The sequence below is a fragment of the Carcharodon carcharias genome, chromosome 21, assembly GCF_017639515.1.
Source record: "Carcharodon carcharias isolate sCarCar2 chromosome 21, sCarCar2.pri, whole genome shotgun sequence".
Taxonomy (NCBI): domain Eukaryota; kingdom Metazoa; phylum Chordata; class Chondrichthyes; order Lamniformes; family Lamnidae; genus Carcharodon; species Carcharodon carcharias.
The window spans coordinates 21,144,678-21,161,677 of record NC_054487.1 but is presented as its reverse complement, the minus strand read 5'-3'; the positions used below and the strand labels follow the sequence as shown (position 1 = coordinate 21,161,677).

Below are 17,000 nucleotides of genomic sequence, written 5' to 3'. Positions count from 1 at the left end.
AGGGCAACGCTCCTGGAATGACGACCTTTGGAATTTCTCCATGTCTGGTGGACAGGGTGGGATAGATGTTGACTTTGTGTGATAGTGTAAAATAGGAGATAGCAAGTTGTCAGCCCATTTCACATTTCTGCCCATTATTTCCACTGAAGTCAACGGGGTTACTTACTCACTATTGACTCACCTGCTATTGCACAAAGGCCCATTTAACAACCCTCTTTCACAAACAACTCCAGGGACGCTTCTGAGAATTTGTCTGTGACTCATTTTGCACCTTAAAAATAAAGGAAGCCCCAAGGTAATGCAACCTCACTTTCAGAGGTGCATTCCTGCTTTAAGTAAGTAGGCCTCAGGCTGACCTGCTGGATTCTGTGGCTAGGTGAGATTTCAAGGAGCCCGCGTGTATAAGTACCCCGGGTCTTTATTTGGATGCAGTTGGCGAGTTTTTAAACTGAAGCCATAAACTTGATGTGGAGTTAAAATCTGGGCCAAGGCTGAGTTAATGCCCTGTACGAATTTCTGGTGACACTTTCTTCTTGTGTCCGTGACAATCCACAACTTGGACAGTTTTGAAATTTAGTGAGTTATGTATTTGTTACGAGCTTAAAGACTACAGTGTTTCTAATGTAATGTATTTATTGAACTGAATGTAACATGGCTCCCCCCAGCCCCGTGCCTCATGGCAGAGGTCACATGACTCTGGCAAACCAAATAGGATATGTAGTAATGATTGCATTTCAAAACCCAAACAGTATTAAAGTCCATCACTCAACCCTGGCATTTCTTCCAGGCCATTACTGCTTCATTTCCCTACCCGTACACAGCGGGCTTCCAGGGCTATTAGTGTCTTCAGTTTCAATGAGAATGCAACAAGCGAGGAGTTCCTATTGTCATGGTGACACTGAGAGATACCAGTGTCCACATGCAGCCTTGAATGGTTTTGCTGACTTATACTTGCAATTTGTAGCCACATGAGATGGGAGGAGGATTGTATGATGTGTGTGTTAAAGGAGTGAGTCAAGGCTAAACCGTTTAAGGGTAAGCTTGCTCCAATGTTTAAAAGGAAGTCCTAGACAATTGTAAAACAAATTACTGCTGCTAGTGGGACAAGATTGTGCACGAATTGGCTGCTGCATTTCCTACATTACAGCAGTAACTACACTTCAGAAATACTTAATTGGCTGTGAAGTGCTTTGGGATGCCCTGACATTATGAAAAGTGCTACATAAATGCAAGCCTTTCTTCCCATAATAGGCCTGAGTGGTAAGCTTTGATAGTACTTTAAGACAGTATGGTGTTAATTGTAGGAACTTTGCACTGGATGTGGGCATCATTGGCAAGGCCAGCATTTATTGCCCATTCCTAATTACCCTTGAACCAAGTGTCTTGCTAGACTATTTCAGAGGCAGTTAGGAGTCAACCACATTACTGTGGGCCCAGAGTCACATGTAGGCCTGGTGAATCAGATGGGCTCATGATCATCATTAGATTTTTAAATATTGAATTCAAATTTCACTATCTGCTGTGGTGGGATTTGAACCCAGGTCTTACAGAGTATTACCCTGGATTTACTGGAATACTAATCCAGTGACAATGCCAGTATGCCACCACATCTCCATACTCCCCTACACAGCATCAATGCAGATAAATCGAGTACTTAAATACAGGCTGTTCACCCCAACACATAGCTCACTGAAGATCCTCCTGCAACACCTAATTTCCAATCAGATGCCAACCTGCTCATCCCCTGTGAGTCAGCCCTAGCTAACTATAATCCATTTTACATTCAATTTTTTCTATTTAAATCAATATAAAAAGAGATACATGTTGGAAGTTTTAAAGTTACAGGCTTGAGGGGGGTTCTGCTTTCTGTCACATGCCAAACACTGAGATAACTGCTTGATGGGTGAATTGTTGTTGGTGTCTAGCAAATCCAGACCTGCTGTTTTCACATAATCTGGAATGCAGGAACTGACAAATGCTGAGGTATGTCTCTGACAATCCTCAGCAAGTGGGAGTTGGACTAAAAACGGATGAACTAAGCGGATAAATCAGTGCCTTAACTCGTTCTTACCATGAGAGTGAGCATTAGAGCTCAACCAATTTGTCTTGGTTAGGTGCCATAGGAAGTTGCTGATTAGTTTCTGTTGTTTGTACATAGAACAATCATTAATATTCCCCAGCTTCAAGACAGGATCACCTCTTCAGGGTGTGAGCAGCTCCCTCTGATCAGTCTGCACTGAATGGAGTAGGGATAAACAGTATAATTCCACGGCTGAAGTTATTGGCTGTCAGTGCTATTAGAAGATGAGGACAAGCTGGCTAATTAAGTATACACTGTTCTCATTCTGCTACGTCTTCTGGGTAAGTGAATTAATGCACTCCCTTTTCCTTCCCTTTCTCAGGCTCCACCATGTTTTCCTTTGCGGCTAGTGTTCACTCCGCAACCATTGCCACCCTCTAGTACCTAGGCGAGGTGGTCATTTTCCGAGTCGGAGCCTAGAATGTGAATGTGGGTATGCTATTTAACCATGGAGAGCATCACAGGAATCCTGCCATCATCCGGGGTGATTACACGCACATCCTAGCAAGATTCTTGGATGACTTTCAGGGTTGAGAATTGCGGGTGAGTTCTTAGTCCAAATCCTGTAACTCATTTATCATCACCTTAGCTAAGACTAACTGAGCAAAACCTGGGAAATCAACTCAGGACCTCGCAGTAAAGTATGTAGGGACACAGATTGAAAACAGCCATCTCAGAGAGGTACCCGAAATACATTAGTACCTGTAAAGCTGCACCTCAGCAGGAGGCACTAAACATAGTAGTGGTAGACTCCTCATTGTTCAAATATGTCTGAACAGTAAGTTAATTCAAAAGTCAGACCTTTTACAGCTAAACCAATGCTAAGGAATTTGATGATAATGGAGGAAAATTGGGCGCTGCTGCCATACCCCCTCAGGAACCAGGGGCAAGGAGAATCCAATGCATCTGGGTGGTTTGGCAGCTGCAGTTGATAACCAGTACAGAGTTTCTCCACTTCACCCTTTGCTGCAGTCCACTGAGGATTACTAATCATGGCTTATGCCACAATATCACTGTGGGTCAAGACAAGGAGATAGGCCCCAAGAGTTACCTCAGAGTATGGGATTGAACCCATGCTATTGGCGTTATTCTGCACTCCACATTCTTAGCCAACTGAGCTAACTGGCCCCTTCACCATAGCAAATGTTGCTCACTGAAGTATAACAGGTATAGATTTTCTGGATTTGGGATAGAACTTTGATCCTTAAACTTGAGCTCATTCAAAACTCTGCTGCCCCTCCCAGCGCCCCTGTGTTTGCTGACAAACGTTGGCTCCTGATACAACAAAGCCTCCATTTAAAACCTTCTGTTCAAATCCCTCTATGGCCTCCCTTCCTATCTCTGTGCTCTCCGGGAACTCTGCGCTCTCCATTCTGGCCTCTCCTACATCCCTGATTTTGTCGCTCCACCATTGGTTGTTGTGTCTTCAGCTATCTTGGCCCTAAGCTCTGGAATTCCCACCCTAAACCTTTCTGTCTCACTGTTTTCCAGGTTGCTCCATAATCTTGACTGATAATGCTTTTGTGAAGCACTTTGGGACATTTTTCTAATGCTTTACAATTACACGTTTTTGTTGTTGTTGTTGCTGTTGATGGGACTCTGACGATTTTGCAGCCTTGGGGCCATTTGAATAGCTGTGGCTGGCTCTTGGTTCCACCAAGGAGTTTGTCAGGAATACAGCAATTAGTTGTGGCAAGCCTTTTAACTGCTGGTAAATGTAAAAGTATTAGTGCATGGTTTTAAGCTGTTGAAAGGGGGGAGGGGGAGGAAGAACAAAGGGAAAGTCTGGATAGGTTAGAGGGAAGAAGAGATTAAATAACAAAGATGTCATGGAATAAAAGGCAAAGCGAGTGGTAATGGTAGTAGTAAAGAAACAAAGCATTGATGCCAATGCCAAGCCATTCCGCTCTACCCACCTCCCTCATGGCCCCCTATGCCAAACCATGCCCCTGTATTCACCCCCCATGGCCTGTCATGATAATAGTTGATTGTGGTAGTGGACTCCAGTATTAGATATTATATGTTACTCTGTGCTAGATATGGGGTCACCTGACTTGTGAGTTGAAGGTCAGATACCACATGTTGGAGCCTGGATAGAATTCAGTTACTGCAGAGACGTGTTTATATTAGAATAATGTGTTATCAATAAAGTTAACTCAGCTACAATGTCGATGGCCTGTGTGCATCATTGAAACAAAAAACAAGACTTGGTGTCAGAAGTAAATTAAACACAACAATGGAGTTGCTGAAACCACCAACTGAGCTCAGTTTGGAGGGAAATCTCACCGAAAACTGGAGGAGGTTCTGGCAGTGATTTGAGCTGTACCTCACAGTGACAGGCAGTGATAATAAAAACCCTCAGGTACAGTCTACAATCTTTCTTCACTTAGCAGGGGAAGAAGCCTAGAAGTCTATACACATTCATGTTTGAAAGTGATGAGAAACAAAATGACTTGGAAGAAATAATGGAAAAAGTTGATGCCTACCGCAGCCCAAGAAAAATATCACATGTGAAAGTTACTGATTCTTTTAGGTGCACGCAAGGCAGTGAGAACATTAGTCAGTATGTAAATGAGCTGAGAAAATGAGCTAAATCATGTGAATTTGGGAGAGCTTGAAGAACCACTCATCTGAGATAGAATCATTTGTGGGATCACAAATGACTCTCTGAGAGAATGGCTTTTGAGAGAAGTTGATTTCACGTTGGAGGAAGCAATAAATATCAGCAGAGCAGCTGAGACAACAAAATTCCAGATTAAATAGATGACAGAAGTCGCACACGGTCAAGCAGTTAGATGCAGTCAAACAGAAATAGCCCCGGGAAAGAACAAGTAGACAGTCTGAACGTAAAAAGAACAAAACTGCTATTAAAACATTTAAATGCAGCCGATGCAGAACAGAGCATTTAGCATATAGTTGTCCAGCCTACAGAAAGCAATGTAAGAACTGTGATTAACTAAATCACTTCGCTAAGATGTGTAAATTGAAGAAAGTGTACACGATTGCAGATGATGACACAGATACTGAAATGGACCTTTTTGTTGGTGCAGTAACAACAAATTCAAAAGCAGATGAATGGAAGGTTGATTTAAAAATTGCCAACGTGATGGTGAATTTCAAGCTTGACATAGGTGCACAAGCAAATTCCGATAAGCCTGTATCGTAAGATTAGCAAAGAAAAACAGCTACCTAAAACAAAAGTGAAGCTGTCTACTTATACAGGTGAAAAAATTGCTGTAAAGGGCAAGTGCGCATTTAAAGTGAACCACAAAAAACAGTCTCAAGCATTTCCATTCCTGGTGGTGAAAACTGATGCAAAACCCATTCTTGGAATCAAAGCTTGTGAAAATCTGAAGCTAATCAAGAGAATAATGACTGTCACCACTGATTACATCCTGAGCGAGTATAAAGATGTGTTCCAGGGGATTGGCTGCCTAAAAGGAGAGCACACCGTCAAGATTGACGAAACTGTGACACCCAAAATATACCCACCCAGGAAAATACCAGTAATGCTGAGAGACTGAAAGGAGAGTTGGACAGAATAGAGAAACTTCACATCATCAAGAAACTTGAAGAACCGACAAAGTGGGTTAATCCAATTGTAATTGTAGAAAAATCAGATGGGAATCTGCGAATCAGTCTGCATCCCAGAGACCTAAACCAGGCAATACAAAGACAGCATTACCAGCTGCTCACAGTAGAAGAAATCACGTGTAAACTGGCTGATACTAAATACTATTCAGTCTTGGATGTGAGTTCAGGTTTCTGGCAGGTCAAGCTGGATGAACGCAGCTCCCAACTCTATATCTTCAACACACCATACAGGTGATACAGGTTTTTACACTTACCTTTTGGTATTAATTCAGCTCTGGAGGTGTTCCACAGAACAGCAAAGCAGCTGTTTGAAGGGTTAGAGGGTGTGGAAACCTATATTGACGATGTGCTGGTCTGGGGAGCCTCACAGGAGAAGCACGACCACAGACTGAGGCCAGAGCTAGAGAAAGGAACCTCAGGTTGAAGAAAGAAAAGTGTAAATAGATCTTCATGAAATCAAGTACTTGGGACATGTGCTAACAAGTGAGTAAAATCGAAGCAGTCGTGAACATGCCACCCCAAGAATGTAAGAAAGACTTGGAGAGGTTTTTGGGAATGGTGACTTATCTTGGGAAATTCATTCCGAATATGTCAGACTTGACAGCACCTCTTAGAGAACTTCCACAAAATGATGTGGTATGGCACTGGGAACAAAGTCACCAGGTAGTTTTGACCAGTCTGAAAAAACACTGACCCAGGCACCAGCGTTAAAGTATTACGATGTCAGTCAGCTGGTCAAGACCTCAGTGGATGCTTAAAGACTGGCCTGGGAGCTGTCCTCTTGCAAAATGAGGCACCAGTGGCATACACTTCAAAGGCAATGATTGAAACACAGCAGCGGTATGCCCAAATAGAGAAAGAAATACTAACAATTGTGTTTGGCCTAGAATGCTTCCATCAGTTTGTCTATGGTAAAGAGGTGGAGATAGAGTCTGATCGCAACCCTTTGGAAGCTTTTCGTGAGGGGCTTCACGTTGTGGAAGGAATACTTTTCAAGGGAGAAAAGCTCATAATTCCTGCAACACTGAGGAAAGAAATGCTACAGTACATACATGAAAGTCACCTCGACATAAAAACATGCGGGAGAAGAGCCGAGATGTAATGTATTAGCCTGGAATGGAAGCACAAATCAGTGAAATGGTGAGTGTGTGTGCCGTGTGACAAAAGTACAGTAGATCATAACAAAAAGAACCACTTCAATCACACAGTGTTCCAGAGAGGCCCTGGCAAAAAATTGGAGTGGACTTGTTCACATTTGACAACAGTGAGTATCTACAAGCAGTAGATTATTATTCAGTTTTTTTTGAGTCTGTGCTGCTGATAAATGATAGTAAGAGCATCACTGCAATAAATCATTTAAAATCAATTTTTACTCATCATGGAAGACCTGAAGTGCTCATCTCCGATAACAGTCCACAACTCTCAGACACTGAGTTTCACAAAGTTGCACAGGACAGGGAGTTTTGCCAGACTGCGTCAAGTCCCAAATATCCACAATCCAACAGAATGCTGGAATGTACCGTGCAGACATTAAAACACCTGTTGAAGAAGGCAAAGGCGGACGGAAGAGACCCCCTACCTGGCTCTGCTGGATTTCAGGAATACTCCATTAGAAGGCATTGGATCTTCTCCAGCACAGCTCCTGATGGGGAGAAGATTTAGAATTAAGCTTCCAACTGTGCCCCAACTGTTATTTCCACAGCCAGTAAGCTACAGCGTGCAGGACCTGCTCAAACTGAGACAGCAGAAGCAGAAACAGTGCTTTGATCTGACCTCTTCCTGACCTGAACATGGGAGAGACATTGAGGATTCCGCATGAAGGGATCTGGGAATCCTGCTGTTATCACATGAATCACAGGAGAACCGAGGTCTTACAGAGTGCAGACTCCAAACGGACAACAGTACAGGAGAAACCGGAAATTCTTAGCTGGTGATTTAAATGGCCAGCTGCCTCGGTAAACCATGCATGATCAAACCTTTCCCAACTCCAGTCCCACCCCCGTGAAAATAGGAAATACCATGTTCAGGGGTGGGACTTAGAATTTCTGGGCTCATCTGCCATTTTTGCCACGATGGGGGAAGGTGTCTGTCATAGCGACAATCTGGGGCAATGTTGAGTCAAGAAACCTGTAAAGTGCCTAATTGGAGATGAGGTGCTGTTCCTCAAGCTTGTGTTGATTATCAAAACTTTTCCATTTTGAGTGCTGTCAAGCTTTTAAGTACTTTCTCTTAATGTATTTTTATCCTTTCACATATTGCTGCTGCCTCCTACTTACCTGTATTTTGGTAGTGTCTGCATCTGTGGTGAGAACACTCATTCAGTACCTCAGACGTGCCCTATGCTTCCAAAAGAATATCTTCCCTTGTGTCCTCAATTGGCATAACCCTTCCTTTCACTACCCTTTTACTGTTTAAATGTTTGTAAAAGACTTTTGTGTTTCCCTTTATGTTACCCCCTAACCGATTCTCATACCTTGCCCCTCTATTTCCTTCTTCAGTTCTCTTGTGTACTTTTTGTATCCAGCATGGTACTCTATTGATATATAAATCTGACTGTTATCAACTTTACCTATGCTTCCTTCCTCTGATTCATCTTAAGCTCTATGGCCACAAAATTCAATAAGGCCTTAAAAACAGGTATTCCCTTCTTTCTGCATACAGAGCATCAGTTCTTTCGTTGTGTGTTCAGGGTCTAGACAGGATTCTTTGGGGTATTCCTATTCTCTCCAAATTAGTTGCTTGAGACTGTAGTTTGTTGAAACCATTATTCTTTATTTATAGCTACTATGTACATATTGGGACCGCTGCATGAGGTTGGAGCTTCTCCTACCTCCAGATCTCTGTTATTCAATCATGTGAATTTACCTGATTATTACATCAACAACATGTATGCATCTGATGTTAACCCTTTACTTTACATCTTCCCCCATGTCCTTATCCCTGTTATATTTATATCCTCCTACATCTTCCCCTAAAGTCACCGACTTCACAAGGTTAGTCTCTGAGGTGCCTTGACCAATCTCCCTGACCTCATTCTGGTTTCTTTCTGAGGTTGAGGATATTCTGTGCTCTCCCTTCTGTTGGCGTGAGTGTTCTTCTCCTGGGTGGCTGCAGAGCTTTGTCTGACTTCTTCTTTCCCTTCAGGATCTGAGTAGTAAGCCTAAGTTTCCACTGGCTTTCTCTCCAAGGATATTAAGGCTCTGCGGTTTCTCCTTATTATCCGGTACGACCTCTGTTGTGGAGCTCTTTGGATGATTGTGTCTTGTCTCTGAGGTTCAGTAACTGAGAAGCACTGTTTTATGGTCTTCATTCTTCCTCAGCAAATCTTTGATGGTTTATACACCCTGCTCAGGTTCTTCGTTTGCTTGAGGATAATGAAGTGAACTAGTTACGTGAACAAACCTCTAGTCCTTTGCAAAATCTTGGAATAACTCATTAGCAAATTGTGGCCCATTGACTGACGCCACAATATCCAGAATGCCATGTCCTGCATAAATTCCCTTCAGTGATTGAGTGACTGCTTCTGCCGTGATACTATTCCATCTGTTTACTTCAATCCACCTAGAGCAGTAATCAGTGACAATGAGGAATGTTTTCCCCTTAAAATCGGATAAATCCATTCCCAGGCACTCCCGTGGCCTTGATGGACAAATAAAAGGTAACAGTGGTTCTTTTTATTCTTGGCTTGTTAACTGCACATGGAAGACAATTAGAAATAATTTCTTCTATAGCACAAGTAATGTCAGGCCGCCAAGCTGATTGCTGGGCTCTCATACAACATTTTACTATCTCTAAGTGATTTTGGTGAAGAATATCAAGCCAAAATGCTTTCAGTATGACTATTCCCTCATTGAAGACTAGTAAATCATCAATAATGGTGAGGGCTTGCACTGTTCAAATTACTGGCATAGCACTGGATTACTGGGGATATAGACTGGCATTCTTTCCAACCAATATTCACTTATCTGGAGGCATTTGTAATCTTGCTGTTGTGTTTTTTTACTTCCTGCAACATTTTTAACAGTAGCTGGTAAGTGTTGAGTAATTAGGGATATATATACTTCCATCTCCTCGATGAAGTGTAAACCTTTTTGTTTGGTTCCTTCTGATAGTATCCGTGTCAGAGTGTCTGCCATTGTTTGGTACTTCCCTTGAACATACTCTATTATGGAGTCATATCTCATTAATCTTAATCTGAACTGCTGGATTCTGGGCAGCATCTTCGCAATTTCTTCCATGCTCAAAGGAGTGACTAATGGCTTATGAACTACAAGCCCTTAATATGGCCCGAGAATTTCTCACATGCCCACATTGCTGTGAACACTTAATTTTCATATCGCATATCATTGTTCTGTTTCTGTGAGTAACCTTGAAGCATAGAAAACTGATCTATGCTTGCTGTCTCTTTGCATGTGAAATAATACTGCTCCCAGACCTGATGACAGTTCATCTCCTGCTACTAATGTCGATAGTTCTGGGTCATAATGTGCCACAATTTCAGAGGAAATTAAAATTTGTTTAATCCTATTGAAAGCATTTTTCTGGTCCAGGTTCCAGCACCACTGTTTTTTTCTCTGCCGATGCTACCAGACCTGCTGAGTTTTTCCAGGTAATTCTGTTTTTGTTCCAGCACCACTGTTGACCCTGTCCCAACAGCTGCCTCAAAGGCTCATTGACCTCTGCTAAATTTGGTAGGACCTGCCTACTTGCTTGACCATCCCAGGGGATCTCTGAAGATCAGTATTGTTCCTGGGTTATGTAAAATCTCTGATCAACTGTGATTCCAGTGGCTTGTACTATGTGACCTAGAAATTTGAACATAGGTTTGGCGAACTCACATTTTTCATTCAATGTTAGGCCTACTTTCTGTAAAACTCTGGACAGCTCTAATTCTGTGGTCATGCACTTCTCTTGTAGAGCCATGTACAAGTATAACTTCCCTATGGCATAGTATTCCTTATTTGAAAAAGGATATAACTGTGTTAGAAGCAGTTCAGAGAAGGTTCACTCACCTCATTCCTGGGATGAGGAGCTTATCTTATGAAGAAAAGTTGAACAGGTTGGTCATATCCATTGGAGTTTAGAAGAATCAGAGGTAATCTTGTTGAAATATATAAGACCCTGAAGAGCCTTGACAGGGTAGATACTGCAAGGATGTTTCTTCTTGTGGGAAAACTGGAACTAGGGGACACTGTTTAATAATAAGGCGTATCCCTTTTGAGATGGAATTGAAAAGAAATTTTTTCTCTCTGACGATTGTTAATCTGTGGACTTCTCTTCCCCAGAGAGCAGTAGAAGCTGGGTCACTGAATTTATTCAAGGCAGAGTTAGACAGATTTTTGATCAATGAGGGAGTCAAGGCTTCTGGGGGACAGACAGGAAAGTGGAGTTGAGGCTACAATCAGATCAGCCTTGATCTTATTGAATGGCAGAGCAGACTTGAGGCACCAAAGACCTACTCGTGCTCCTAAGTCCTATCTTCCTATGAAAACATCATAAAATGTGGTGCTGAAACAACAGGGTAGAAATTTTCAATTCAAAACTGTTTCAAGGTGGGGTGAGTTCTCAAAGGAAGGCTAGGTTGAATTTCAGTGGCACAATCCACCCAAGTGGGTTCTCCCTAACTGCTGGTTGGTATTACCTACTAGCTAGGTATCAGGGCATGGTAGGTGTTACTCCATAGCCAAGTACCAGGAGATGGGCTTGTGGGCTTTCTCTGCTGAAGCTCCGTGCCTACAACTGGTGGGACCACTCCCCCCTGGGATAAGCTGTGTGTCCATTCTATTGTCATGAGGATCTTGGCAGTCAATTTGTCAAGGAAAGAGTGTGTAGATCATGTTGAGATCAAAAAAGAGGAGGTGTTAGTTGTCTTGAAGAATATTAAGGTGGATAAGTCCCCAGGGCCAGATGGGATCTACCCCAGAGTACTGAGGGAGGCAAGGGAGGAGATTGCTGGGGCCTTGACAGAAATCTTTGTATCCTCACTGGCTACGGGTGAGGTCCCAGAGGACGGGAGAGTGGCCCATGTTGTTCCATTGTTTAAGAAGGGTAGCAGGGATAATCCAGGAAATTACAGGCCAGCGAGTCTTACGTCAGTGGTAGGGAAATTATTGGAGAAGATTCTTCGTGACAAGATTTACTACCATTTGGAAGCAAATGGGCATATTAGTGAGAGGCAGCATGGTTTTGTGAAGGGGAGGTTGTGTCTCACTAACTTGATCAAGCTTTTCGAGGAAGTGACAAAGATGATCGACGATGGAAGGGCAGTAGATGTTATCTATATGGATTTCAGTAAGGCCTTTGACAAGGTCCCTCATGGCAGACTGGTACAGAAGGCAAAGTCGCACGGGATCAGAGGTGAGCTGACAAGATGGATACAGAATTAGCTTGGTCATAGAAGACAGAGGGTAGCAGTGGAAGGGTGCTTTTCTGAATGGAGAGCTGTGACTAGTGGTGTTCCACAGGGTTCAGTGCTGAGACCTTTGCAGTTTGTAGTATACGTAAATGATTTGGAGGAAAATATAACTGGGTTAATTAGTAAGTTTGCAGATGACACTAAGGTTTGGGGAGTTGCAGATAGTGAAGAGGATTGTCAAAGGATACAATGAGATATAGATTGGTTGGAGACTTGGGCGGAGAAATGGCAGATGGAGCTTAATCCGGACAAATGCGAGGTAATGCATTTTGGAATTCCTACCTAATACAGGTAGGAATTACACAGTAAATAGCAGAAGCCTTAAGTGCATTGACGGGCAGAGGGATCTGGGTGTACAGGTCCACAGGTCACTGAAAGTGGCAATGCAGGTGGATAAGGTAGTCAGGAAGGCATATGGCATGCTTGCCTTCATTGGCAGGGGTATTGAGTATAAAAGCTGGGAAGTCATGCTGCAGTTATATAGAACCTTGGTTAGGCCACACTTGCAATGGAGGCATTGGAGAGGGTGTAGAGGAAGTTTACCAGGATGCTGCCTGGTCTGGAGGTTATTAGCTATGAGGAGAGGTTGGAGAAACTCGGATTGTTCTCACTAGAGTGACGGAGATTGAGGGGCGATTTGATAGAAGTTTACAAAATTATGAGTGGCATGGACAGAGTAGATAGTCAGAAGCTTTTTCCCAGGGTGGAAGAGTCAATTACTAGGGGACACAGATTTAAGGTGAGAGGAGAAAACTATAGAGGAGATGTGCGGGCAAGTTTTTTACACAGAGGGTAGTGAATGTCTGAAATTCGCTGCCAGAGGAGGTGGTGGAAGCAGGTCCGATAGTGGTGTTTAAGAGGCAGCTTGACAAATACATGAATAGGATGGGAATAGAGGGATACGGACCCCGGAAGTGCGAAATGTTTTAGTTTGACAGGCAATATGATTGGCACAGGCTTGGAGGGCCGAAGGGCCTGTTCCTGTGCTGTACTTTTTTTTGTTTTTGTTCTTTATTACACATTTTATGGTCTAATCTGCACGTGTGTGTGCGTGTGTGTCCAGGGTTCAAACCTACATTGGCATTTGTCTAACAATCTAACAACCATGTCACTCAGGCGAGGGATGTTGGATCTCTTTGAAGTCCAAATGATTTCAAGGTCACCCCGAGTGACAGACTCTAACAAACTAGCCCAACACTCCAGGGCATTGCTGATGATAGGCCAGCTACACCTCAGGGACACACCTGGCACTGTGATTGGTCTCCCCCACCTCATAACTGTTAAAGGCTTCTTACCTGTAATTCCTCCCCTTCCCACCCGCCACCTCCTTCCTAGAAAATTTCCAATACCAGATAAATGAAGCTGACCTCACAAGTCATGTGGGGCTAACACGCTACTGATTGGGCTTCATGTTGTTAATCCCTGAATGGCAAGTGCAGTCTTAGTTATGTATTGTTCTGGGTGGAGAACAAGCTCTCATACCGATGTGGCAGGGTGCTGCTGGACTGGTGGGCAGGGCTCTGCTCTTGGAGCCATTGGCACTGGGGCTAGTTCAGACTTGGTTAGCAGGACAGATGCAACAAGTAAGACAATAGTTAGGAGACAACTGACAAACAGCTCAAGCCGGTCCTAAGAGCTAAGGACTTGGGAGCTAAATCCATACAAAATGCGGCCGCTTGGTTTTGTCAGAGTGATTCACAATCTGCGAATAATGGCTTGAGACCCAGAAGCAGATAAGCTTTTATTGGGCAGCACATCTACTTAATAGAAGCAAACAATGGGCCGAATTTAATTTTGGCGATGTGGGTTTCACCTGTTGGTTAGAGAACCAGCAGGAATCCTGCGTTGCAACCATTGGAGAAGGCCCAATGGAATTGGGTGCCCTTCAAGCACTTAACTGGCGAGTGTTGTACTTCCCCTGGATTCAGGATCCTGGGGACAGAAACCCCATCCGCCAAGAGCTGCCTGCTAATAAGAGGCTGGCTGGACTCCATTGCCAGCAGCACTGCCAGTACAGCACCCAGAGAGGCCTAGGATTGCCAAAGGACTCAGGCTATAGGGAGTGAGGGTGCAATGGAGGTCTTGGGAGGCAGTCGCTGGATGTGAGAGTGAAGGAGGTTGGGAGAAAGGGCAAGGGGGGGTGTGGATCTCAGCCGGCAAGCCGCTGGAAAACCCGACAAAGGTTATTCTTTTTGGGCTCCCCAAACGGGGAGTCCCCACCTGCCACTGGTTAAGTACCAGCGGCACTGAAATGAAGTCCCCACTTAAGGGCCTCAATTAGTGTCCAGGCAGGAAGGCCAACCACAAGCCTTCCTGCTACAAACTTAATTGGGTGGAGGCAGGAATGGCAGAGTACCCCCCTGCTACCCCCCACACCCTGTACCCTCCTGTCCGATCAAATGCCTCCCCACAAATTTCAAACTCACCTCTGGGGGGATCATTAAATTCTGCCCAATGTGTCCATATGCTCACCACTAAGGGATTAATCTGGGACTAGGAGTATCACAGGTTGAGGCTGCTTCCAATGCTAAGTTTCATTAACCAAGGTTCCATGTTTATATCTTTCTCAAAACACATTGACTGCACGGTTTCTTTGTCTGCTGCTATCAGTCACCTGGACACAGCAGATACATGACCAACTTCGGTGTGCAACATTATGGAGCAAGGCCCAATTTTTTTCCATCTACCAGCAAGAGCACATGCTTTGCATTATCAAGCGGAGTTTAGCCCCTTCGCCTCAGTATTGTTCCACATCCCTCACACTTCCATTATCCTAGTTTGTCCCAGCTACACTTTCTCAGCTTCACTGGGTTCTACTCGTCGTTTGTTCAAAGTTCAGTTTATGTGACAATCAATCATGGACACATCTGGTCTTGTTCCAGATGTATGCTGACATCACCCAGTTCTACCTAACCACTAACTCTCTCACCCCTACCCCTCCCACAGCCTCTGATTTGTCATGCTGCTTGTCCAATTTCCACTATTGAGATGAAATTCCACCAAATTAAATGTATAGAAAACTGAAGTCATTGGACAGGATTTTCTGGTCCCGCCCATCCCAGGACTGGAAATTCCCATCCGAAGTCAACGGGCCTTTTGCTGGTCAGTCAAATTTTCCATTCCGCCTGTGATAATTCCCATGGTGGGCGGGACTGGAAAGTTTAGGCTTTTGTCTTTGGTCCCAACTATAAACTCTGTTCCTGAGCCACAGACTCAATTCCACTCCTTGCCCACTGTCTGAGACAGAACCAAACTGTTCACATAATTGGTGTCATATTTGATCCTGAGGTGAGCCTCTGACCACATAGCCACTCCATCACCAAGACTGCCTGTTTCCATTTCTATAACCACCCATATATCTTGCCTCAGCTTATCTGCTGCTGAGATTCCCATCCATGACTTTGCTACCTCTAGACTTAACAATTCCAATGCTCTCCTGGAGAGCCTCCTTGCTCCCCCTTTGTAAACTTGGACTTATCTAAACCTTGCCTGCACCCTAAATCACACCTAGTCCTATTCACCCATCACTCTGAGCTCGCTAACTTGCATTGATTCTTATAAAAACACCCCTGCCTGTCCCTCCGTCCCCACCCCATCTTCCAATCCCAGCCCCAGCCATGTATTCACTATACCCCATGACCTTCCCCTCTCCGATGCTGAACGTTCGGTGCTCAGCAAAGGACTTAGTTTCATACCCTTACGCCCACACCTCAATGAATTTCGGGCTCAGCATGATGCTGAACTCTTCTTCCGTCGTCTTCATCTCCGGGCACTTCTTTGGGCAGGAGTCCTCTCCCCGTTCAACGGATCCTTTCACCCACCTCCAATATTCTCCCTCCACCTGGACCCCTCCCTCTGGATGCTTACCTTCTCTTGATCTTTTCATTGAGAACTGTCGGCGCGACATTAGTCATCTCAATTTCTCTGCTCCTCTCACCCATTCTAATCTCTCTCTCTCTGAACTTACTGCACTCCATTCTCTCAGGTCCAACCTTGACATTGTCATCAAACCCGCTGACAAGGGTGGTGCTGTTGTTGTCTGGCGCACTGACCTCTACCTTGCGGAGGCTGAGCGTCAACTCGCAGACACTTCCTCCTACCTCTCCCTGGACCATGACCCCACCACTGAACATCAAGCCATTGTTTCCAGGACTGTCACTGACCTCATCTCCTCTGGGGATCTTCCTCCCACAGCTTCCAACCTGATAGTCGCCCAACCTCGGACGGCCCGCTTCTACCTCCTACCCAAAATCCACAAACAGAACTGTCCCAGTAGACCGATCATCTCAGCTTGCTCCTGCCCCACAGAACCCATTTCTCGTTATCTTGTCTCCCTTCTCTCTCCCCTTGTCCAGTCCCTTCCCACCTACATCCGTGATTCCTCTGACACCTTATGTCACATCAACAATTTCCAGTTCCCTGGCCCCAACCGCTTCCTCTTCACCATGGACGTCCAATCCCTCTACACCTCCATCCCCACCAGGATGGTCTGAGGGCCCTTAGCTTCTTCCTCGAACAGAGGCCCGAACAATCCCCATCCACCACTACTCTCCTCCGTCTGGCTGAACTTGTTCTCACACTGAACAATTTCTCCTTCAACTCCTTTCACTTCCTCCAAATAAAAGGTGTGGCTATGGGTACCCGCATGGGCCCCAGCTATGCCTTTCTCTTTATGGGGTATGTGGAACATTCCTTGTCCAGTCCTACTCCGGCCCCCTTCCACAACTCTTTCTCCGGTACATCGATGATTACTTCGGTGCTGCTTCATGCTCTCGTCAGGACTTGGAAAAATTTATTAATTTTGCTTCCAATCTCCATCCCTCCATCATTTTCATGTGGTCCATCTCTGACACTTCCCTTCCCTTCCTTGACCTCTCTGTCTCAATCTCTGGTGATAGACTGTCCACCAAT

At 44.4% G+C, this 17,000-nt stretch overlaps 1 protein-coding gene across 3 annotated transcripts in view; it reads left to right on the top strand.

The window, feature by feature from the left end:
- Window positions 1–2,115: 2,115 nt before the first annotated feature.
- zgc:113223 (uncharacterized protein LOC541424 homolog) overlaps window positions 2,116–17,000 on the top strand; it is a 65,205-nt gene continuing 50,320 nt past the window's right edge. The window contains exons 1-2 of one of the 3 annotated variants that reach the window (XM_041216254.1): window positions 2,126–2,245; window positions 2,403–2,623. Coding sequence is in view for 2 of the 3 variants with exons in the window: in XM_041216252.1 (XP_041072186.1) it covers window positions 2,305–2,361 (57 nt within the window). In the remaining variant the exon portion in view is untranslated. Of the gene's footprint in view, window positions 2,362–2,402; window positions 2,624–17,000 lie in introns of all 3 variants that reach the window. The other 2 variants (XM_041216252.1, XM_041216255.1) reach the window with 2 other exon arrangements.